This window comes from Mytilus californianus, unplaced genomic scaffold (assembly GCF_021869535.1).
Source record: "Mytilus californianus isolate M0D057914Y unplaced genomic scaffold, xbMytCali1.0.p SCAF_7, whole genome shotgun sequence".
In the NCBI taxonomy this organism is placed as follows: domain Eukaryota; kingdom Metazoa; phylum Mollusca; class Bivalvia; order Mytilida; family Mytilidae; genus Mytilus; species Mytilus californianus.
The window spans coordinates 84,295,739-84,322,678 of record NW_026262723.1 but is presented as its reverse complement, the minus strand read 5'-3'; the positions used below and the strand labels follow the sequence as shown (position 1 = coordinate 84,322,678).

Below are 26,940 nucleotides of genomic sequence, written 5' to 3'. Positions count from 1 at the left end.
ATATGCATGGCTTGGGTGAAAGAAAAGCAATTGATCTATACTCATGCAAATAACCCTTTCAATTATGCTTTTCTAAAAAGCTAGCCGTCTCATAGCTGATGAAAGTGGAAAATGTTTTCTCTTTGTAGTTCAATTCGTTCAAAATTGTATGTAAATTGTAGCAAAACTTAATCAAGCATACAGCTTGATACTGTATCTTTTGTTATTGCTTTACTTGTACATATCTTCATATTTATTTACTATACCATTTAATGTTGGATGACGAATAAGGCCCTTATCATACTTACCCTTAAAAGCTTGACATACTGGATTGACATAATCTTTTGTGGGAGACCGTTCGTATGTTGACATATAAATGTCTTTTTGTTTTATGATCATAGTATATGTATGTTTATACTTGTTTTACAATTCTTGTAGAAAACATACAATTAAGAATAATCTTTTAAAGTGCCAACAGTATTTTCGTCTTTTAAATTTATAATTTTCTTTTATTTCTCTTTCTCTCATTTAGCATGTCTAGTATAAATAGTCAATAAACCTCAAAACAAACATTAGAAGTTTGTTCCTGACCCTGCTCATAGTTCCAAGTAATATCTGAATTATTTTTTGCTATTAAGATTATTTTTTGTAACAAAAAAAATGTTCCGGCGTGACATTTGTTCCGCTGGAACTTATTTCATAGGAAATATGTTCTACCGGAATTTATATCACAGAAAATTTTTACCCGGAATATATATTTTAAGAAAATATGTTCCAGCACTGTAAAATTTGTTCCGGAACTAATTTTTTTACTAAATGTTAAATAAGTTCCGGGTGTTATAGATTAACATGATGCATTAACTTTATATCAAGCAAAACATTCTATAGTTGTACCTGACAAGTTTAATATTCAACATTGAAGTCTTTAAACAACACGACAACGTTCAAAATAAGGTAAATCTTTGAGAAATTCAAATTAAGTCAGCATATATATTGTACGTAGATAATATGATTAAAAAACAAATGCACAACTATGATTAACAACTGCGATAAATATTTAAAACACACTATTTCATTTTTTGTCTCGCCTTGACGGAGTCAAAAAGCGAGACATAGGTATGCTGTTTCCGGCGTCGGCGGCGGCGGCGTCGTCAACAATGTATTAGTTTGTGATTAGGTCTAGTTTGGCCCTGCCCCCTCAGTCATGGTCTATTGACTTTGAAACTTTTGCTTATTTTACATGTATTAGTTTGTGATTAGGTCAGTTTATGGGGAACCACTAGTGGTAGGTCAATGATATTTGGTATGCAGTTGTATAAGCATTGGCATATCTTATTTCCATGGAGATTATTTGGCTCCCTTAGTCATGGTCTATTGACTTTGAGAATTTTGCTAAGTTAACATGTATTAGTTTGTGATTAGGTCAGTTCAAGGGGAACCATTTAGGGTAGGCAAATGTTAATTGGTATTCAGTTGTATAAGCATTAGCACATCTCATTACCATGGAGAATATTTGGCCCCGCCCCCTCAGTCATTGTCTATCGACTTAGAAACTTTTGCTTAGTTTACATGTATTAGTTTGTGATTAGATCAGTTTAAGATGAACTGCTAATGTTAAGTAAACGATATTTGGTATGCAAATTTATTGGCATTTGCAAATATCGTTTCCATGGATATTATATAGCCTCACCCCCTCTTCATGGTTTATTGACTTTGAAACTTTTACATAGTTTATAAGTTAATGTTTGTGTTTAGGTTTGTTTAAAGGGAACGACTTATAATAATTCAATGGTATTTGGTATGCAGTTGTATTAGCTTTGGCACATCTCATTTACATGGAAATTGTTTAGCCATGTACCTCAGTCATGGTTCATTGACTTTGAATATTTGCATAACTTATGAAACATGTTAAAGTATTGCTATTTTAATTTCAACATTTGCATAATCAAAATTACAAAAGGATGAGACATATTTCTGTGATAACAGTTTATCTACAAATTCTGATATGAAGTAACATATGTTGAATTGCAATATTCATAAATAAATGATTGATCTATAAAAAAATTCTGACGGATTTTTCTTATTCTTCGCTTATCTGCCTCATTAAATTATTGTCATTTGGGTATTTTTGTATGGATAATGTAATTAAACATTTTGCTATACTCCACAGAATCCATATTGGATGTTTACACCTTTTATTTATTACATTATCAATATAATACATGTTTTTATAATGTACTTGAATTATAACTTTAAGCTCACTGATAACAATGCTCAGTATAAAAGATAACTTGTATAACCAGTGGAACATATTTCACAGACAAGGAACTTATTTCACCAGGTAAGGAACAAATCTCACAAACCTGGAACTTAGTTGTTTCATAAGCAATTCTTAATATACCACATCTCCTTGTGTTTACATAGAGGAAATTAGTCTGTAATTTTTATGACCACACATATAGGTTATCCAGTATAAATAAGTATATCTGAGCCGTTGCCTACAAGTCTAGTGTCGGAACAAACTTTTGGTTTTACTCCAGTATATATATAGTCCTTTATTTCTAGTTTTTATGAACTCGTTCAATTATAACATAACTGTGTTTTAAAGTTATTATTCAAAGTCTCTTTTAAATAAAACAACTTTTTATACTATTCAAAATTGAGAATGGAAATGGGGAATGCATGTGTCAAAGTGACATCAACCCGACCACAGAGCAGAAAACAGCCGAAGGCCACCAATGGGTCTTCAACACAGCGAGAAAATCCCGCACCCGGAGGCGTGCTTCAGCTGGCTCCTAAACAGACACCAAGTGATGGATACAATTGTGGCTTATATTGTTTAATTAATTTTTTAGAGCAAAAGATTAATTGATTGTTGGTTGCTTAACGTCCAGTGGCAAACATTTCATGCATATTCAGGACGACAAAACTTTTCAGAAAAAGATTATGAAGTACTAGGTATAACAAATGTTAAAATTTTCTCATCATTGACCTTTCAATACAATTTTGTTTATGATATGATCTTTCGTTGTCTTTCTATGGTTATGAAGTCATAAAGTATGTTCTATATATTCTAAGTTAGCATATCTGTACAGTTTGTCATTTTGACTTTTTTTTATTTTGCCATGGCGTTGTCAGTTTGTCTTTGAATAATAAGTTTGAATATCACTTTGGAAATGTAATTCCGCCTTTTTACAAAAATCATGAGATTCAAATTTGATAAGATGAAAGATTATATTTTAGACTAATACGTATGCACATCTGTACAATTTAATGAGATTCTTGATCGGGGGTAGACAATTCCTCTATCTAACAGAACAAGTTTCGATTTGCATATTTGTAAAATTTAATGTCAGTGGTACACACAGTGGCGGATGGGGCGGGGGGGGGGGGGGGGGGGGGGTGCGGATTTTGGACCCCCTTTTGTTAATAAGGACATACGTTTGAACCCCCTTCCTTTATCCTTGGTTGGGAACCCCCATTTAAAAAGACTGGATCTGCCACGTGCACTGTACACAGATTTAGTCCGCATTGTTTTCCGGGCAGAATAGACCACCACTGTTACTAATTTTTATAGTTGTAAATATTTACGCTAAATTTTGTTAATAAAGATAGGAACAGTTACAATTGTGTGGTCATAGATTTCGTAAATTTGTTTTCTGAATCCATATATCATAATGGTGAATCGGGGAAATCACAGAAAGCTTATGGAAATGTTAGATTTTTTTTGATATATGACAATAGCGCAAAAAGTATCAAATATGTTTTAATAGAGAAAAAAAAAATGACTGTAGCTGTAATAACTATATTTTTATTTGTTTTTAATTGTGTCGCTCTTTGATGACCACTTATGAAACCTGCATTTTCGTCTTTCATTCTTACGTACGTCTAGAAATTTACAGAACTCAAATTATGTATCTGAATAAAAGGAGTTGTCGGTTTTATTTACGTCAGTTATATAGCAAACAAACCAAAAACAAAAACAAAAACCAAGAGACATCCAGAGAGCAAAGTGGATTTTTCGGCTTGCAGTACAAACTAAGTATAAGTATAAAGAACAGTTATATTATAACTATACCACGTCAAAAGTTTTCTCGTTCATTTCATTCCATAGTAGAGTGAAATGACTAACTTTCATTTGACCTTTAAAGAGGCAGAATTAGTTGACACAAATGTTATGCCTTTTTGCATGGCTGATTGTATATATTTATGTTGAACATGTTAAATTCAAGGCGATCTTGTAGCGAACGCACAACCCTATACTGTGTTTGGTTTTTCTACGATATCTAGTTAAGAAAAAACTTTATTATCGGAGGGGTGAAACGAGGGAGAAAATAATATGTATTAGATACACATTAAGGGCGTTAGCCCGAATGAGCGCGTATTACTTACACCAAGATAAATTGAATATTGTCAATGCAGAATGACAAATTCAATAATTTAGGACAGGGACTTTCAATACTAACGGATTCCCTGTTAAGGAGGAGATCTTTTAACAATTTGACAATATGCTATTGAAATGCATGAAAAATGCAGGGTATCAAATTTTATTTATCGACATCTTTGTGTAAAAAAAGATACAATTTTGCTAGATAAATAGAAAACAATAACACATTTCCTTGCATAATCTTATCTAAAATTATTGAAAATTATCATAATTTATGGGTATTGTTTTAACATGATACACCAAAGCCGAATTTTGTATGTTTGCATTACACACTTGCACTGTTTGGATTAACGTATCAATTAGAAGGTAGGTTAGAAAATCACAAAAAAAGAATTAAAGGACAAAACGCCATTATATGGTTTTCCGGATAATGTTTTTTTTTTGGCAAATATTAAAAAAAAAATCTTAAACTTTTACATATACATAACATTTTAGGTAAACACCTAGAGTTACATATATACCAGCATACATTTTTGATAGGAAAAAAACGCTATCAAAGATACTTCAGAAATGCCTAGCTCCATGCCTAAGAAATATACATCTTTTTTATTGTTCACATTTATTTAACCTCCATTCAACAATGGGAAGGAACATTTGCCTCAGCTGTGAAATGAATTGATTTAAAACGACTTTTAACATATTTACTTCTGTCTTGTCAATATCTTAGCATAGAATATGATCAGAATATGGTCTGTGTATAAAACAAGTATACCGCTGTAATAAAAGCACTAGACAATTTATACATGTAAATATATGCTACTTCCAACAGAATTTTGTTTTGTTTTTAGTTTTTAATTATTTTTTTTTCATTATCGTTTATTTTTTAACCACTAAATTTGCGGTTTTGTGATATGTTCGTGCAGTTTTAACAATGTCGTCAATAGTGTTCAGAAAGAAGCTATTATAAAATGTGTCAGAACCTTAAATTACACATACATGAACGGAGCTATGATACCATGACAGGTGTACATATGATGTAATTGTGAAATAGCCATTGTAATTGCCAAGTTTTTGATAGTTTAAGGATCATTTTTGATTAGTGGCACGTGCCATCGAATTCAATCTTTATTGACAGAAAATATTAAATAACGAATACATTTATTACTATTATAGGAAGAAAAAAACGAAGAAGAATTATTTGCTATAGTGCAACTTGAATAAACAAATAAATACATAATTATTTTATATTAAATAAAATTGTTATTAAAATGAAAGAAAGGATTAACGCATTTACAAGGATATATACTCGATGCTGAACTTAAATTAGGTTGTATTGTTTTAACGAAAACTTCTATGAGGATCTGGAGGGGGTCCTTTATTTCTGTATTCTTTAATTTTTTATGCCGATTTTCTCTATTCTTTAAACTTTTTGTCTATTATTATCAATTCTTTATATTCAAGCACCGTATTATTCTCTATTCTTTATTTTTTTTTATCCATTTTCTCTATTCTTTATATTTATTGCCACTCATTCTCTATTCTGTAACCTCCTCCCCGCCCCCTCCCATCAACATCTTCTTCTTTCCGATGGTATGTTATTTATAGTTTTATTGTCTCGTCACGGTCTAAGTGCAGTTTTCAGAATATTAACTGCACTCGGAGACATGGTTCCCTGATGCGACCTTGGTGACTACGCATCACTACGAAATAAAAGCAAAAAAAAAAAAAAAAAGACGGTTGTCCAAATATAAAAAGAATAACACGTACGGGGAATGATTACTAAATGCCACGAAGTAATTATTAAGTTTTAGAGGAAAGTATCGAAAGATAACGAAATTAAGGATATAAATTATCTGACATAAAACATATTTGTATTTACGTTGATCGTTCCCGATGAAGTTAAATCCAGAAACGTGCTTCAGACGCATGAAATTTATAAGGTGTTTTCACTCTTTTGATAATGTTATGTTTAAAATTTGCAATTACTTCTTTTCAAAGAATAAGTAGATAAATACATAAATTAACATCAGAAAATAAAAAATAAAATAAAATCATAAACAGTTATAGGCGAATAAGTTATTTCCTCAACAAAACAAAATCACTAATCTCTTAAAAAAAGACCAACAGAAATAAAAAGTCAACCAATGATTTTATGTTTAATTATTAAAAATATACGTTTTTCATTCTAGCATTTATATTGTAATTTTTTTATAATTAAAATGTATCATCCACATGAAGGGGCGTAACTCCTAATATCATTCTGACACACTAAACGGATCTTAACCCGATCTGAAAATTTTGAACATTACTTTTTATGTTTGGTCTGAATTCGTCTAAAACCGTCTTAACATATCTTGTTTAACAGCTAGAGCCTTCTGTCTTGTTTATCTTGACATGAATGAACGGACTGAACACGACATATCTGAACAGCGTCTGAAAGTCTTAAAAAGTCTTAACGTTTTTCCCTAGCGGTAAATTCAGTTGATTCAGACTTGATCAGACCAAAATGACCGTTTCAGACTGAAATCTTGCTACTAGTGGTTACAAGACTTTTACGAAAATTTGCCGAAGCAAAAGAAAGTTCTGAATTCGACAGAGAGGAGCTGTTAGCCACATACGAAAATTTACAACAGAAGAAGAAGTTACTCGACACACTGAATGAACAAATTTTGATACATCGGAAACAGAGGATATAGAGACTGAAATCGTAGACACAGATGAGTATACTACAAATTTTGTTACTAAACTGAGACATTTTAGGATATTTATAGATAAAACATCACATCCTATTTCCAATCAAACATCACATTCATCTTATGAAGTTTTAAATGGAGACAGTCCACCGTTTATCCCTATTAGTTCGCCAGAAATTGTACAGACAAACTATGTTGCCCCATCTATACCACAGTCAAGTGATGCCGCTCGAATTTCAACAGAAACAAGCCACATTGCCACATCAATTCCTACGTCAAACTATGCTGTCCAGTCCGCTATATCTAGCAATCATCGTTTGCCAAAATTAACATAACCGACATTTAATGGCAATATATTAGAATGGCCAAGCTTTTGGGATTCTTACGAATCAGCAGTTCATTACAATCCAACATTGACAGATGTTCAAAAGTTTAATTATTTGAAGGCCCAATTAGAAAACAAAGCCGCTCAGACAATTGCCGGATTTCTCTTACTAACGCTAATTATGCCGAAGCCGTAAATGTTCTTATAGAGAGATTTGGACAGACTCGCAAAATTACGCAAGCTCACCTACAAGCACTGCTTGATATTACGCCACCCCGAAATGACCTCATAAGCCTTAGAATTTTTTATGACAAAATGGAGAGTTTAGTTAGAGGACTCGAATCGCTTGGACAGACACAGGACTCGTACGGTAATTTATTAGTTCCTATTATAATTAACAAACTGCCCGGAAAAATTAGAAACATCTCACTCAGGAGCATGGTACGACAAATTGCGTATTACGAGATCTTCGAAGAAGTATACATAAAGAGATACAAATTATGGAAGCCGGACAAGTTACACAGACAGAAAGTGATATTTCGTATTCAACCTTTATCGCCGGAGCTAAATCACAAAGAAAACACAATACAAGTACTAGAAATGCAAATCAGCATTTGACAGCTAAGCCGTGCAATTTCTGTAAAGATATCCATTCGCCTACCAATTGCCCGAAAATACGCGATTTAGATAAACGCCTCGCTGTCATTTAACGTAACAATTTATGTTTCAACTGCCTCGGTACACATCACATAAAGGAATTCAAATCGAAAAGCTCATGTCGTAACTGTGGTAAAAGACACCACACTAGTTTATGCAGTGAAGTTGAACACACCGCGAACCCTGACAAAAAAAGTAACAACCGTTTTACTGACACAATTAATGGTGTTAACAGTTCTAAGAATGAAAATACGCCATCTACATCAACTGTAGTAAATCTTGTGAAGAATACTGAGATGCAAGAAGACTCAACGATTTTACACTCGTCAGCACAGTTTCGCTCAAATGTACTGCTGAAAACCGCTGTGGCCCCCGTTTGGTCATATCGTCATTGCACAGATACGAACATTTTGTTTGATGAAGGCGCTCAAAGGTCTTTTGTAACGGAGAGTCTTGCGCTAAATTAAACCTGCAGAGAGAAGGAGCCGACAATATTCAACTTTCATCATTTGGAGAAACCAATACGAGTGCTAGGCGACTTGATAAAGCCACGGTTTATGTTGAAACAGAAACTGAACATAAAATCCCAATACAGGTTTTAATCGTTCCCATGATAGCTACGCCGTTAATTTACAGAACCACATTCGTAAAATTGACAGGAACAGTAACTATTTGAAAGGATTAAAGCTCGCACACCCAGTTACGCAACAGGATACCTTTGAAATTTCATTATTAATTGGAGCCGATTTTTATTGGGAAATAGATGAAGATAAAGTTGTACGCGGAAACGGACCCACCGCAGTCAAATCGAAACTAGGGTACTTACTTTCTGGACCGTTACATTCAGAAAAATCACAGTTATCAACAGCGTCAAGTATTTTCAATGTACTTATTTCACGTAAAACTGAGGAACACGACTTAGATGCATTTTGGAAGCTTGAGTCTATAGGAATTGAATCTCCGGAAGTGCACGAAAAAGAGAACGATTATATACGAAGTTACCAAGAATCTTCAATTGAGTTTCGAGACAACAAATGTTACACAAAGTTACCATGGAAAAACGACCACGATGAGTTACCGTTAAACTATGCTGTCACAAAGAAAAGAACGGGAAGCGTAATAAAAGGACTGCGCCAAGAACCAAGAATGTTAAAGAAGTATAGCGATATCATGACAGATCAAGAAAACCGCGGATTTATTGAAAGAGTAAATGAAACTGAGCCGATTCCGAACAAAGTTCACTACATTCCACATCATCCTGTAAAAAAAGACTCAAGCACGACGCCAATTAGAATAGTGTACGATTGTAGTTGTCGGATTTCACCAAACCATCCTAGTTTGAATGACTGTCTCATGAACACCCCGCCGATACTGAATGATTTAACGAAGATTTTAATTCGATTTCGACTCAACCGTTATGCCATAACAACGGACATTGAAAAAGCTTTTCTACATGTTGGACTACACGAAGACGACAGGGATGTCACCCGTTTTCTATGGCTAAACAATCCATCATATCCTGATAGCCATTTGATTGAATACAGATTTAAAGCTGTACTATTTGGAGCAACTTGCTCACCTTTCATTCTAAATGCCACGTTATTAAAACATTTACAGCAATCGACAATAAAACAACGATATTATTAGAAAGGGACCTGTATGTTGACAACATATTGTCTAGCTTAAATACAGAAGATGACGCAATTGTTTATTTCAAAGAAGCTCGTACAATAATGAACAAAACTAGATTTAATCTAAGATCGTGGACTTCAAAAAGTGAAAAGGTTTGTACATTAGCAGCAACATAAAACATACTGGATACAGATGAAGAAACAAAGATTTTAGGAATGCGATGGAACAGTGTAACCGATGAACTGTTTTACCAAAAACGAGAAATTCTTACTTCTTCACAAATAATAACCAAGCGTGAAATTTTAAAACATTCGTCACGAATGTATGACCCTCTCGGACTGTTACAATTAGAAATAAAATACTGTTACAAAAAATATGGAAAAGAGGATTTGATTGGGACCATATAGTTGATGAAGACATATGTATATCATGGCTGTATCTTGCCAAAGACGTTGAACAAGTAACAAATGAGGTATTTAATAGATACTTATTTTCCAAAACTAGTTGTAACTCAACAGAAAATAATTTACATGCATTCGTTGATGCTAGCACAAATTAAGGCGTATGGTGCAGTAGCATACTTGTGTAACGGAAGTGATAGCGCACTCGTGATGGCAAAGACAAGTGTAGCCCCGCTTAAAGAACTTACATTACCGCAATTTGAATTGATGGCCGCCGTTATTGGGGAACGTTTAGTAAATCATCTTAAATCCACATTAGAATGTTCAAGCATAACTCTGTGGTCCGACAGCCAGATCGTCCTTCATTGGTAAAAATCAACAAAAACGTTAAAGCGTTTTATTACAAATCGAGTGAACGAAATAAATGATTTGAAGTATTCGTATAAATGGAAATACTGCCCAACTGACTGTAATCCAGCCGATTTGTTAACCCGTGGTATAACAAGCGAGAAGTACAAGGAAAGTACATTATGGAAAAAGGGACCCAGTTGGCTAACGGACACTTCTAAATTTCCAAATACGACAATGTTAAACGACACATCATTATCTGTTTTAATCAATGACCAGGAAAACAGTCAAGCAACAAGAGACATTTCAACTGATGAAAATCAAAATCAACCAGGACTTCACGTTATTATGGATATATAAACCGATATGGATCGTTTAAGAGATTGTTACGCATAACTGCTTTTGTACAACGTTTCATTAGTAATTGTCGTAAGAATGGCAAATCAAGACAAACAGGACAATTGAAACCACCAGAAGTACAGAAATCCGCTGAATTATGGATAAAACACTGTCAAGAGACGACTTTTCAACAAGAATATAAGGCGTTGAAATCGAAAACTAAAACAAATTTGCCTAGAATAAGACAACTACGTTTATTCTAAGATGACAACAATCTTATGCGGTGTCAAGGACGAATACACAACGCACCAATATCAGAATCCGCAAAATTCCCATATATATACTACCGTCAAATCACGCATTATCTGAACTCATCATAATGGACGCTCATACGCAAGTTTTACATTCAGGCGTTAATATGACAATAACTCATCTTAGACAGACATTTTGGATACCTGCAATTCGACAAGTTGTTAGAAAAATGTTGAGAAGATGTGTTACATGCCGTAAAACAATAGGAAAGCCATATTCAGCACCAGACCCTCCTCCTTTACCGAAGATAAGACTCCAAGAAGCGCCACCGTTTACGGTTACAGGGATAGATTTTACAGGAGCACTACATGTAAGACACACAGACAAGTCGTTAATTAAAGCATACATTTGCTTATTAACATGCGCTTCGACTAGAGCAATACATTTGGAAGTGGTAACAAACTTAACAGTGGACACGTTTTTACAACGTTTAGGCGTTTTGTTAGAAGGAAATCTTTACCACGATCTATTCTATCAGACAATGCATCTACCTTTGTTTCTGTGTCAGATGAAATAACACGACTATGTAAATCTGAGAAATTACAGGAAGCATTTTCTTTACAAGGAATTGAATGGCGATTTATACCGAAACGCGCACCATGGTTTGGAGGCTATAGGGAACGCCTCGTTGGTTTAACGAAAACTAGCATACGAAAGGTACTTGGAAAATCGCTAATTGATTTAGAAACACTTCAAACAGTAACAACGGAGATTGAATCTATTCTCAATGACCGACCCTTGACTTACATTTCTACAGATTTAATGGATTCAGAACCTAGCTCTTACTCCAGCTCATCTTTTATACGGACGACGCATTAATACACTGCCATATCCTCGTGGAGAAGATTTTGATATTGAAAACTATGATTTCATGAACACTACGAATTTAGATAAACGTGCAAAGAGACAATCGTTAATAATCCAACAATTTTGGAATCGATGGAAATCAGAGTACCTGACTTCTCTCAGACAATTTCACTAGAAAACCGGGAATAATAAAAGAAGGATTGAAATTGGAGACTAAGTACAAATTCACGATGAAAAACCCAGAATTGGATGGAAAACTGCTATTGTTGAGGATTTAGTTAAAGGAAATGACGGACACATTCATTCAGCAATTGTGAGAACTAAGAACGGAATTACGAATAGACCCATTGTAAAGTTATATCCGCTCGAAATCAGTTTAGAGAGTGAAAACATGGACACGGAACAAGAGACACCCGACAAAGACAGACGAGGTTACAAAACAGGTATCCACCCGAGAAGCAGCTAAACGTGCAAAAGAGAACATTAAAACTTTTTATGGACTTTCAAAGTAAAGTGATCGAGCATACTTGTTTAAAAATGTGTTACGCGATGAATATGGACTGTAATGCGATTTTGTTTTATGAACAACCGTTAGTTTAATTGAGAAAAAACTGGGAAATTTTTTTAATTTGAGAGACTTTAATCTTAATTTAATGTAATTTATATATTATATTTCAATTTTCTTTTCTATGTAAAGTACTTTTTTGAGGCCCTGAGAATGTTAAGAAGACCGCTGGACTGGAAACGTCGCGAACTACCTTTGTATCCAAGGTCGACGTCACATCGGTGACGCCACCTTAGCTTTAGTTATAGTAACAAGTAAACGTCAAACTGTAAAGCTGTTGTTTATTTTATTAGAGTTAGATAGTCCCCACAGTTGTGCAATGCCAAGAACAAACTAAGTTAGTTCTGGGCATTGCACACGGACTTGCCTTCGTGTACTGTTTATGACATTTCTGTGAGAAATATTCTATGAACTACATCAAATGATATATGAGTTTGTTTGTAATCTATTATACCGTTATTTTAGAATAAAGAAGTGCTTTTCCTGTACTGATTTCTATTGTATGTTCTTTCATGTATGTTTTTTAGTCCACTTTGGTGAGATCTCAAATTACTAAACTAATCCCAACACATATTTATGTGCCTGTCCCAAGTCCAGAAGCTCATCAGTGGTTTTCTCATGTCATATCTTAATGTATTTTGTAATTAAGCTGGTACCAAACACCTCGACTAAAATTAATTTGGCTCATTTAATTTTCATAAAATTTTGACAAAATATTTACTTTGACCCTTTGACAAAAATATAAGAATTTCAAAAGACTTGAACCACGCACTTTATTGGAAAAATTTCGTTGGATATATAGCAGTTTGACAAACACTAATTTTGATCATTTAGAAGCTTAATATTTCCTTAACAATAGAAGGCACTCATCTGATTTTACAGAGTTATCTCCCTGTAGTGTTATGTACCACCTTAAGAGATGTTTTCTTGATGGCAGATCTTTGACACTTTGTTTAATTTATTCACAACTGTCATAAACTAAGGATTCAGAACTAGACACATTGTATAGAAAAAAGACACCTGGCTTTTGTTGAAGAATAAATGTTGAACTCTAGATTTTTTTCAGTCACAAAAATACTTGATAAATGGTTCTTATCAACAGCAGAACAATTTAACATTCATTTCAAACTGCTGTATATATGTTGTTAATGTCAACATTGGACTATTTTACAATATTTCTATACAAATTATTCTGAATGAAAGTGAATACATACAATATTTGCAAATAGATCATTTTTACTTACCTATAACACTGTAGTTTTATAGATGTCTGTATTGAATTTTATACGGTCAATAAATTATCAACTTTTTACCAGCTCCATATCAAAAATATGCTACAGCAGTACACGTAAACTTTGTTCATGAACTTAATTACACAGTAATGTTAATGAACAAAACCTGATTTAATTTTAATTGACTGATAACTTGAAACAGTAAACTTTGTTTATACTGACTATAAAAAAAAATAACAAGTATATTGCAATAACCTATAGCAAAGAATGATAATTCTGGTACATAAAAAGCCTTTATAAAAACTTACGTCTATTACTACTAGGGAATGTTTGTGATTCAAAGACAGTCAAACCTGTATATAAAGGTCAACCTCAACCAAAGGTCAATCATTGAAAACTGACCTTTCAAGAGAGGTGACCTTTGAATCAATGTTCAAAATGCATAAGTACAGTGGAACATGAAGAGGATGGATGACCTGTCTGACAACACAGGTTTTTTGCATAATAGACCTGACTTTTAGTTTTACTGTAGTCAAATATCAATTTATTCAGGGAATTATCATAGCTCTGGTACAAAAATCTGTTTTGGTCTTAAGATTTAATTTGATTTTGCACTGATTTAAAACATGTTAAAAGCACAAATATTGCAAACCTAAAACAAAAAATTTTATACTGTAAATTCAGAAATTAGTGTGAGGTTTTTATAAATGTGAATAATGTGACTGGATGAATATCCCAATAGTTAGAACTCGCATTCTGATATTTGATACATAAATGTGTATGCAGATTTTCCTGAAATTGCAATAATCAATCTTGCATTTTTTTCCATTCTTCTGAAATTGCAATAATAAGTGCATGCAATAATTTCTGAATTTACAGTATATCATATAATGTATGATTATTCCACTGCATAACATAACTACTGTATATCATGTAAAATTTCCTTTAAAACAGACACATGTAAAAAGCCACTATTACACTAAAAATTACCTAGTCTATTCATGCCGTCTGTATCAGCTTTGGGTCAAGGAGCAACACACATAATACATATATAAAGAACTATTATTACAAAAGAATTACCTAGTCTATTCATGCCCTCTGTATCACCTATTGGCCCAGGAGCAACACACATTACTCGAACTCTGTCTGGTCCCCATTCTACTGCTAAATGTTTTGTCATTGCCTCTGTTGAAATGAAAATAATAACAAATCCTTTCATTATATCAATTTTAACACTAAGTTTAAAAAGTATTATTTCTATTATTAGATACATGAGCAACCCTCTTCAATTATTCTGAAACATTACTGACATAATTTAAACACAACATGAAAAGAAGTTGCATATTATTAATTTAAATCTGTCCTGTAGGAATGCTTTTGGTTTAAAGGTTAATGAGATAACTATATTTTACAGTTTTCCAATTCTATAAAGCTGTATATATATATATATATATATATATATATATAAAACGTCTGAATAATAGTCAACGATTTTTCCCACGAGGGCGCTGGATCGTTACGAGTAACGATACACGTACACAATAAATAAATTATATAAACGCCTAAAAAGTGTACACAACAACACCAATAACAAAAAAAGGATCGAACTATAAATGTAATTATTTATAAATATTTCGGATAACAGATATCCTTCATCAGTAAATATGATTGTGATGTTGAATGAATCATATATCAGTCTACTTAGATTAAACTATACCAATCTTGAAATTTATACAATAAAAATGTCAAACCGAACATCAGGTAAGACGCTTGCACAATTCTAAATATGTGTTAAACACGACATAGGTTATATGACTAATTACAACAGAGAGTTCAAATATATGCTTTAAATAAAAATAAAAATGTGCGATATGAACTAGCACAATTCTAAAGCTTTAACGGTGACGACAGTTATGATGTTACAAGAACGATTGCGTCAATAAGAATTCCAAATAAACAGCACTGAACGATCTAAATTTGTAAATATTTCAAATTTGACAACGGTAGAGTAGTTGCAACAGAGTCTGCGTATTTAAACATCGCAAACAAACGGCCGTTAAAATATAATAATAAATTTTGACTAAGGTTAACTAGTTGAACGTGGCTTGGTACTTTTACATCCCTCAAAAAATTAAGCAATTTAAATTGGTATATTCAACAGATTTATTTGAGAGATGCTTAAGGTAAAGAAATAGAAACAGAGACTGTAATAAAAAGTAATATTACCCAAATGTGAAGCACTGCATGGAGTCGAACTACATCTTTTCATTTATCCCATTTGGTGCCAAAGTTGCCAAATGAACGGTCATCGTAGCGACTACCAATGCAAGCCAGACCTCCCTCTCAGTCGACATTTGAGATCCCCTGGCCACACTAAGGTAGATCTCAATCGACTGACCATTACAATCATTGACCACAACTCTGCTTGGTCTAGGGAGGATAGACTCACTCGGGAAAGATTTTGGATAAGAAAATTAACAACTTTGGCACCAAATGGGATAAATGAAAAGATGTAGTTCGACTCCATGCAGTGCTTCACATTTGGGTAATATTACTTTTTATTACAGTCTCTGTTTCTATTTCTTTACCTTAAGCATCTCTCAAATAAATCTGTTGAATATACCAATTTAAATTGCTTAATTTTTTGAGGGATGTAAAAGTACCAAGCCACGTTCAACTAGTTAACCTTAGTCAAAATTTATTATTATATTTTAACGGCCGTTTGTTTGCGATGTTTAAATACGCAGACTCTGTTGCAACTACTCTACCGTTGTCAAATTTGAAATATTTACAAATTTAGATCGTTCAGTGCTGTTTATTTGGAATTCTTATTGACGCAATCGTTCTTGTAACATCATAACTGTCGTCACCGTTAAAGCTTTAGAATTGTGCTAGTTCATATCGCACATTTTTATTTTTATTTAAAGCATATATTTGAACTCTCTGTTGTAATTAGTCATATAACCTATGTCGTGTTTAACACATATTTAGAATTGTGCAAGCGTCTTACCTGATGTTCGGTTTGACATTTTTATTGTATAAATTTCAAGATTGGTATAGTTTAATCTAAGTAGACTGATATATGATTCATTCAACATCACAATCATATTTACTGATGAAGGATATCTGTTATCCGAAATATTTATAAATAATTACATTTATAGTTCGATCCTTTTTTTGTTATTGGTGTTGTTGTGTACACTTTTTAGGCGTTTATATATATATATATATATATATATATATATATATATATATATATATCAGAAAGTGGTTTGATATGGCAAACCATGATGAATTTAAAATGGCTTTAATTTCCTTATCTGTTAAACTTTTGATTTTTTTTTTGCTTTTCTAACACTTTTAAATTGTAAAGGTTCGCAAAAAGTGAAACCTTAGCCCTTCTATTGTTCACAACAGTTTTATCATTTAATTATTATGAGATTCTACTAATTGAAATATGCTGATGTTCTTCATTCTTGTTTCTTCCAAATACATAAGGTATGTTAATATTTTTAGCAATTGAAATAGTTGCAGAAGGAATGTTTGGGTTGGTGAATTCATGAAATCATCTCTGTAATGGTACTTATATTTGGCATGTTTTTTTAATCTTTTTGTCTATTCTTTCCCAGCTGATAAAGGTAGCCAATGCAAATTATAAATATGGATGAATGCAACATTGTGCTACATACCAATACTTCTATAAGTATACTTGCATTTTCATTGGTATCTGCAAATAATGAGTTTTTGTTATAAAGTAAATGTATTATTCACATTGAGTTGATGGCAGTAGACTTACCAATAGCAGCCTTAGCAGATCCGGCATGTGTCTGCAAAGCTGTTCCCCTCATTTGTAGTGTGGCTGTTATATTGACTATCATACCTCCATGGTCCTGAGGAAAAAAGCACTGTTTATTAGATTCTTTTATAAAAATCAAAGATAAGGACTCAATTACTTACATGTCACTGATGAGTCTTGAGTGACTTTTTAAAGTGGAAATCTATTTAAATCATTACATTTGCTTAGTCACCTGTGTAAAAAACAAGGCATGTGCTTAGAAAAATAAACCTTTTTCAGTCTTCACATGGAATAATTGAACTACAACTATTCCAGAACTCTTCTATGCTTCACTTAATAGATTAGAGCTGACAATCTTCTTGTACACATAATTCAGGTGATTCAAAAATGATAAGATATTGTATATATTTTCTTAGTAAATCCAAGAATTTGTTTTTATGCTTCAATAATGTCAGTCTAGTATTTAAACAATTTCTCACAGAAACAAACTCTAGATATCTGTTTTGGTTAAATTGTGTAGTCATTTTAATATGATATTCATGCATTATGTAATCTTCTGAACACCAAAATATACATACCTTGAAATACTTTTCATACACAACTTTGCTGACATTAAATGTACCGTGAGCATCTATTTCCATCACAGTTTTAAATGCATTGAATGAGAGTGAGGCTGCAGGTGCAAGAAAGTTTCCAGCAGCACCTACAAATAGTTTTGTATTGAAGTTAAATCAAATCTACCAGTATTTTATTTCTAATCTCTCTCTACATTAGGTAATCACCTGTGTGGAATAATTTACAGAGTGTCAAATAAATGACTTATCCTAGAAATTTGTGCTGAATATAAAAATAAGAAGACACAAACCAAATAGAACTAAAATAAAACTATTATTTTGCAAAAACAAATTCTAGGAGGTGAATGTTACCTATGAGGAAAATCAAATAAGAGTGCAGCTGCGTATAAAAATGAAACATACTTTTGAAAAACCTACATAATTTGATGGATATTTATACTGAGCTATAGATCATCAGAAGTAATTCTAATAGGAAAAACTGGGGACTAACAGCTGCATACACATAATAAACATTAAGAGTTATCCCCCTTTTAACATATAAATGAAAATTAATATACATAAAACTTGAGGGATAAGATAAAATTTGATGATAAAAGTATACAATTTTATCGAAAAGTCCAGCATGATTAAAATATTAACAAGTTCATACCTCAGTAAGAAAATAAAATAAACATAAAATCATAAGTCAGCTTGGGTACAGAGTAGAAGAGCTCAAACTTAAACATGACAAATTTTAAAGAGCTCATAAGTACATGCAGCATGAAAAATAAAATAACAACCCATACGTCAGCATGAGTAGAGAGTAAAAAGGTCATACGTAAGCATGAAAAGATTAAAGCTCATACATCAGCATGAGTAGAGTATAAAAGAGCTCATACGTAAGCATGAGAAGATGTAAAAGAAACTCATACGTCAGCATGAGTATAGAAAAGACCTCATACGTAAGCATGAGTAGAAAATAAGACATCATACGTCAGCATGATGAGGTATAAAGAAACTCATATGTCAGCATGAGTAGAGAATAAAAGAGCTCATATGTAAGTATGAGAAGATGTAAAAGAAACTCATACGTCAGCATGAGTAGTATAAAAGAAACCCATACGTCAGCATGAGTAGAAAATAAGACCTCATACGTCAGCATGATGAGGTATAAAGAAACTCATACGTCAGCATGAGTAGAGAATAAAAGAGCTCATACGTAAGTATGAGAAGATGTAAAAGAAACTCATACGTCAGCATGAGTAGTATAAAAGAAACTCATACGTCAGCATGAGTATAAAATAAGACCTCATACGTCAGCATGAGAAGGTATAAAGAAACTCATACGTCAGCATGAGTAGAGAATAAAAGAAACTCATACGTCAGCATGAGTAGAATAAAATATCAAAATATATTTAGAAAAACATGAATACAAAGAACTAAAGTCATAAAATTACAGCTATAAGTACATGTTTTTACAACAATTAATAATGAATACTATATAATCCCCTGAGGCACTGGCAACAAAAGGAAAGAGGTGGGGATGGTGGCGGAAATTTAAAATATGAAAATCCAATCAAAATGTAATGAAAATATCTGACGACATAAGTGCACTGCTATTGATCTGAAAGCAGCAAAATAGATGACGTATATCCCAAACTAAGTTGAAAATGAGACTAACATGATCTAGAGGTACAAAAAGGGGAAAACCTATCTTATGACTAAAACTGAGATAATCCTTTATATAAACATCAATTATCCAAATAATTGTTAAAGAAAATCATCTCAGGACTAGTTAAGGATGTTCACTACTCTGTTTCAAAATAAGAAGCTTTTTAAAAGACTGTTCTATATTGATAGTATATAAATAAAGGAACTAAAATAGCAGAAAAAAATGAAGGGTCTGTATGTTTGTTTTCGAGATATAAGCCATTGAAAATTTGGCGGGAAATGATTCTTTCTATATTTTTCATACAATTAAAATTGGCACCTTTTTTTCTTTCAAAAACTAAGAAAAAATATCAAGGATTTTATAAGATTTTCAAATATGGCTTTTTAAACTATATGAAATAAGATTATAAAAGACAAGTAGGAGTTAGAGGACAAAATTTTCAATTGCACTACATGAATAAAACCACAGGATTCCGAATATCTGGCAAAAATTCAATAAAAAGAGGAGCGAACATCCTTAAAATTAGTAAAGCTTGTCAACATTTCTTTCCTTCTCCTGTTCTGGTATTTCAAGATATAATTTGGTTGAAATGCACTAGAAATTACCAATTAAGGGAAGCTAACTCTGTAATTTGCTATCAATCTAACCAAAAATTACCTAGAGATTTCTCAAATTACCAGACATGCAGAAACGAAAGACCTACCACTTCTAACTCAGAAAGAGAGTAATTTCAAAATAGGATGGTTAGGTTGGCTGTTTTTTAACCATGTTTTGAAATGCATCTTAATTGGCTGATTCCTTAATACAAACGCTGGCACTTAAATCTTCAACATAATGTATAAGCACAACAGTTGAATAAAATGCTTCGCTGGGGCGCAGCTTGATACGACCGCAGAGGTCGAACCCTGAACAGTTGGGGCAAGTATGGACACAACATTCAAGCTTGATACAGCTCTGAATTTGGATTGTTATTAAATATTTGACACAGCATAGGTTTCTGACACAGAAAGAATGTGGTCTAAGAACTTGAATTTTTTTAATTTATCTATTATGGTCCAATGTCCAAAATCAAAATACATGGTTAGATTCAGCATATCAAAGAACCCCATATTTTTTAATTTTTGTTGAAATCAAACAAAGTTTAATTTTGGACCCCAACTTGGACAAACTTGAAAACTGGGCCCATAATCAAATATCTAAACACATGTTTAGATTCAGCATATCAAAGAACCCCAATAATTCAATTTTTGCTAAAATCAAACTAAGTTTAATTTTGGACCCTTTGGACCTTAATGTAGACCAATTTAAAAAACGGGACTTAAAATTAAAAATCTAAATACACGGTTAGATTTGGAATATCAAAGAACCCCAATAATTCAATTTTTGATGAAATCAAACAAAGTTTAATTTTGGACCCTTTTGACCTCAATATGAACCAATTTGATAGCGGGCCCACAAATAAAAAATCTAAATTCATGGTTAGATTCAGCATATCAAAGAACCCCATATATTCAATTTTTGTTGAAATAAAAAAAAGTTTAATTTTGGACCCCAACTTGGACCAACTTGAAAACTGGGCCCATAATCAAAAATCTAAACACATGTTTAGATTTAGCATATCAAAGAACCCTAAGAATTCAATTTTTGTTAAAATCAAACTAAGTTTAATTTTGGACCCTTTTGACCTCAATGAAGACCAATTTTAAAAAATGGGACCCAAATTAAAAATCTAAAAACACGGTTAGATTTGGCATATCAAAGAACCCCAATAATTCAATTTTTGATGAAATCAAACAAAGTTTAATTTTAGACCCTTTTGACCTCAATATGAACCAATTTGATAGCGGGGCCCACAAATAAAAAATCTAAATACATGGTTAGATTCAGCATATCAAAGAACCTCATATATTCAATTTTTGTTGAAATCAAACAAAGTTTAATTTTGGACCCCAATTTGGACCAACTTGAAAACTGGGCCCATAATCAAAAATCTAAATACATGTTTAGATTCAGCATATCAAAGAACCCCATATATTCAATTTTTGTTGAAATCAAACAAAGTTTAAATACTGGACCCTATCTTGGACCAACTTGAAAACTGGGCCCATAATCAAATATCTAAACACATGTTTAGATTTAGCATATCAAAGAACCCCAAGAATTCAATTTTTGTTAAAATCAAACTAAGTTTAATTTTGGACCCTTTGGACCTCAATGAAGACCAATTTTAAAAAATGGGACCCAAATTAAAAATCTAAAAACACGGTTAGATTATGCATATCAAAGAACCCCAATAATTAAATTTTTGATGAAATCAAACAAAGTTTAATTTTAGACCCTTTTGACCTCAATATGAACCAATTTGATAGCGGGGCCCACAAATAAAAAAATCTAAATACATGGTTAGATTCAGCATATCAAAGAACCTCATATATTCAATTTTTGTTGAAATCAAACAAAGTTTAATTTTGGACCCCAATTTGGACCAACTTGAAAACTGGGCCCATAATCAAAAATCTAAATACATGTTTAGATTCAGCATATCAAAGAACCCCATATATTCAATTTTTGTTGAAATCAAACAAAGTTTAAATACTGGACCCTATCTTGGACCAACTTGAAAACTGGGCCCATAATCAAAAATCTAAACACATGTTTCGATTCAGCATATCAAAGAACCCCAAGAATTCAATTTTTGTTAAAATAAAACTAAGTTTAATTTTGGACCCTTAATGTAGACCAATTTAAAAAACAGGACCCAAAATTAAAAATCTAAATAGACGGTTAGATTTGGAATATCAAAGAACCCCAATAATTCAATTTTAGATGAAATCAAACAAAGTTTAATTTTGGACCCTTTTGACCTCAATATGAACTAATTTGATAACGGGGTCCACAAATAAAAAATCTAAATACATGGTTAGATTAAGCATATCAAAGAACCCCATATATTCAATTTTTGTTGAAATCAAACAAAGTTTAATTTTGGACCCCAATTTGAACCAACTTGAAAACTGGGCCAAAAATCAAAAATCTAAATACATGTTTAGATTCAGCATATCAAAGAACCTCATGTATTCAATTTTTGCTAAAATCAAACAAAGTTTAATTTTGGACCCTTTGGACCTTAATGTAGACCAATTTGAAAACTGGACCCAAAATTAAAAATCTAAATACACTGTTAGATTCGGCATAACAAATAAATAAATGTGATCAAAGATTTTACAAATCTAATGCGCCATACTGTGCAATTAAAGATTACTTCTTGAAATTTTTCAATATTTGAAATTTGAAAAAAAAATAATATTTGAAGAATAATTCTTTTTAATTTCTGAAATCTGAAATGAGAAAAAATTGACCCCCCACAATTTCTTTTTATCTCCCCCCCCTTTTTTCCCCAAAAAAATTCTTTCCCTCAAGATATGGTCATAATCTCAATTCAAATTTCCAATGGAGTTGGCAACTATAATTACCCATTTAAATTTACCATATGGCTAACTTAATCTATTTTATAATAGAATTAAAAATATAGTGTCAAATCTTTCATATGGATTTTTTTGTAAAAAAAAAAGATGCAACATTTGCAGATATTTTTACTGGTCTTCCTTTATAAATATGTATTTCTTTAAACATAATTTAAAAGCAGTGTAAGGGAAGTAACCAAAACGTTGTATTTGGATTACCTCCCTTACACTGTTTTAAATTATCTTTATTGTTCATTAACCATTACTTTATACATAATTTAAAAGCAGTGTAAGGGAGATAATTTCAATGATGTATTTGATTTATCTCCCTTACACTGCTTTAAATTATGTTTTGTACTAAAGTATTTGTCCATTAACCAGGACAACCTTGTTTTTCCCCCTTTTTTGCCCCTAATTCCTAAACGGTTTGAGCCATAACCCCCCAAAGCAAATCCTAACCATCCCTTTGTGGTATGGAAACTTGTAGTATAATTTCAGACAGATCCATACACCGTTCCACAGTTATTGTCTGGAAACTAGAAAATGCTTATTTTTGGCCCCTTTTTGGCCCCTAATTCCTTAACTGTTGGTACCATAACCCCCAAAATCAATCCCAACCTTCCTTTTGTGGTATTTAACCTTATGGTCAAATTTCAAAAAGATCCATTCACTTAAACTAAAGTTAGAGTGCGAAAACCAATGTGTCTTCGGACGACGACGTCGGACGACGACGACGACAACGACGCCAACGTCATACCAATATACGACCACAAAATTTTTTTGCGGTCGTATAAAAATGAACCAACAAAATGTCCTTTTAACATTTTGTCCAGACTATGATATGCCATTGCAGAGTAAAATATTATTACTCACGTGTGTGTTTTCTGCTTTGTTCTTTAAATGTTGCAGGGGCGGGTCCAGGTGAGGGTGTAATGGGCGTACGCCCCCCCCCCCCCCCCTTTAAAAAAAAAAAAAAAAAAAAACTATTGTAATCTGCTAATATTGTATTGAATATGGCAATTAGTGCATTTCACAGTTATTTTATGTTTTTTAGAAAAAAAAAGGTCCAAAAAATGTTTTCGCCTAGCTCCGCTCGGGGAAAGATTTGATTATACGCCCTCTCTTTCAAATATCCTAGAAACGCCCCTGTGTTGATTGGTTGGATATACATGTATAATGTTAATACACATATACCATTATATAACCTGTCGATAAAATGACTTATGATAGAAATTAATGTACTAACCATTAATCAAAATATCAATTCTTCCCATCTGTGCTAAAGCATCATCCACAGCCTTAATAATCTGTTCTGGCTGAAAGCAACATACAAAAGTATAAATCAATTTAGCAAATATACATTGTATGTGTGCAAGTGTACTGCCATCATCCTTTTTATAAATGCAACTGAGTAATCATAGCCTATTTCACAAATATCTAATCATAATCTACAGCAGTGGGTTGAAAGCTAACTGTAAAGAGGATACATTTTAGTAATCTGCTTAGAAGCTATTGACCAATTATCTAGACATATGGCCACTTGCTCTCTGATTGGATTGGATTCAGATCATGTATAAAGTTTAATTCAGTTTAGCTGTATACGTAATATAAATATTACACAAAAACCAAATAGTACTTAAATAAAACAACATTTTGCAAAAACAAATTCTAGAAGGTGAATTTTACCTATGGTGAAAATCAAATATATAAAAATGAAAATGAAAATATTGCTCTCTCATTCCTTTATATTTAGAAAAAAAACCAAATGAGTTCACTATGGCTTAAAGATCTATTTCATGACTTTTATGAAATTTGATTTCCCTCTTAATATTTTCCCCCCTAAATACATAAAATTTGCTTTAATAATTGCATAACAGCCAATGAAAGTGCATCATACAAATCTCTTTATCTAATCTAATTATATAAGTTTTATTGTTGTTACAAATGATTATTAATCAACATAATTATTGAGATGATATACTGATACAGTAGACTATGGCATCTAATTCACATAACAATGGAAGACAATGAATATAAAGACAACAATTTTATTAAGAAATAGTCCCAAAACATAATTTTCTTGTCTGCAAATTGTAATTGCATAACTTACGCCTTCATTTCCTTTCAGAAAAACATTGAAAGAATCCGATTATGCATTGTTTTAACAGAATTTTCATGAATACTCCTATCCGATTTTCAGATATATTCTTATGTCCTTTATTCGTTTACACGATAAAATTTACATTGGACATATAGGAAAGGGTTTGGTATTTTGAAATAATATTACAATAGCCGATATATTCATTTAGCCAGTATCAAATCAAGTGGAGTCTCCTGTATACTTGCTTGATTCTAGCAAAAGTCACAATCCAAGTTAATTCTTGCAATCCAAGGGCCTAGACAAACCTATTACAGTGAAATTGTCATGACTGTATGCTTATATTGTTACTCTCTTATTATTGCTTATACAAAACACACCTTTCTAACATCCATCTGTATCGGAACACATCTCCTCCCTGTGGCTTTCGTCAATAAATCAGCTGACTGCTTCAGTTTGTCTTGACGTCTACTTACTATGACAGTATCACAACCATGTCTGAAAATTATAAGAGTTGTCAAAAATACAATTCAAGCAATCCCTCTGTGTGAATATATTTTAGATAAAGGGTTGTGATTTAAGATATTTCTCATCACTGGTTTGCTAAAAGAAGAATATTTAACTTATTGCACTTTCTGTACATGTTTATACTGTCATTTTAAAGCTGAAGCATTTACTGTAAATATAGCTGTTATAAACAAATATTTATATATATATTTCAATGAATTACATACAATGAACATATAAAACTTAAATTAGCAAGTTACAGTTTTTTTTTTTTTAATACTTATAAGCTTTCAATCAATATAAGCTCAATTTGACCCAAAATTGTACCTTAGATACTTAAAATCTTGCAATAGAACAGTTATTTCACTAAAATCTGTTCCCTGAAAACAATTAATGTATCATAAATACATGAATGATGATGGAGGAGACTATATAAACAAATATAATTATTACTTACCAGATGTACATGTATATATGGAATTGACTTGACATACTCAGATAGAAGTGATATATGTGTAGTACAATGTATATACATACCATGGTAAATAATTACCTCATAAGAACCTCAGCAATGGTAAAACATATTCCTGAAGCTCCACCAGTGACAAATGCAACCTTCCCTCTGTAAAATAAAAAAAAAAAGAAAGTTAAAGGGTTAAAAAAAATTTAAAAATCACTGTCCTTTATACAACACACAAGTTTACATTCATTGTGCGTAAATGAATATTATGCAACGACGAGTTGATGCAGCTATAGAAGTATTCCTGTTGTAGCCGAAATGTAACATATACCCTAAAGTAATGCCAACAAATCGTAAAGAGAAAATGCCGTAGACTTATTAAGCATAACGAATGGTGAATAGTATTTTCTTTTTTACTTGCATATACAAATTTTGAGACGCGTAGTTTTCTTTAAACTGCTCACTTTTATATTCAGCGTTAGTTTCCGTTTATTTTTACTCAAGTATGTCTCTTTTCGTAAATAAAATAATTTACCGATGAACTTAAACAAGGTCAAAATCAAGTATAGTTTTTGTTATAAAACTTTAATGCAATTGAAAGAATTAACAACAACATTCTGCTTTTTTAAATCTTTAATTTGTTTCAAGCAATTATGTAATCGTAAAATGAAAATGGCGTGGACTTATTAGCATAACCAGAGACATATAATAC

At 32.2% G+C, this 26,940-nt stretch overlaps 1 protein-coding gene across 3 annotated transcripts in view; it reads right to left on the bottom strand.

Moving 5' to 3' along the window:
- LOC127707736 (peroxisomal 2,4-dienoyl-CoA reductase [(3E)-enoyl-CoA-producing]-like) overlaps positions 1-26,940 on the bottom strand; it is a 42,976-nt gene that overhangs the window by 11,518 nt on the left and 4,518 nt on the right. For all 3 annotated transcript variants that reach the window (XM_052212468.1, XM_052212467.1, XM_052212469.1), the window contains exons 2-7: positions 26,322-26,390; positions 25,642-25,759; positions 24,410-24,479; positions 18,052-18,176; positions 17,474-17,567; positions 14,758-14,862 (exon numbers count right to left, since the gene is read on the bottom strand). In XM_052212468.1, the coding sequence (XP_052068428.1) occupies positions 14,758-14,862; positions 17,474-17,567; positions 18,052-18,176; positions 24,410-24,479; positions 25,642-25,759; positions 26,322-26,390 (581 nt within the window). The remainder of the gene's footprint in view (positions 1-14,757; positions 14,863-17,473; positions 17,568-18,051; positions 18,177-24,409; positions 24,480-25,641; positions 25,760-26,321; positions 26,391-26,940) is intronic.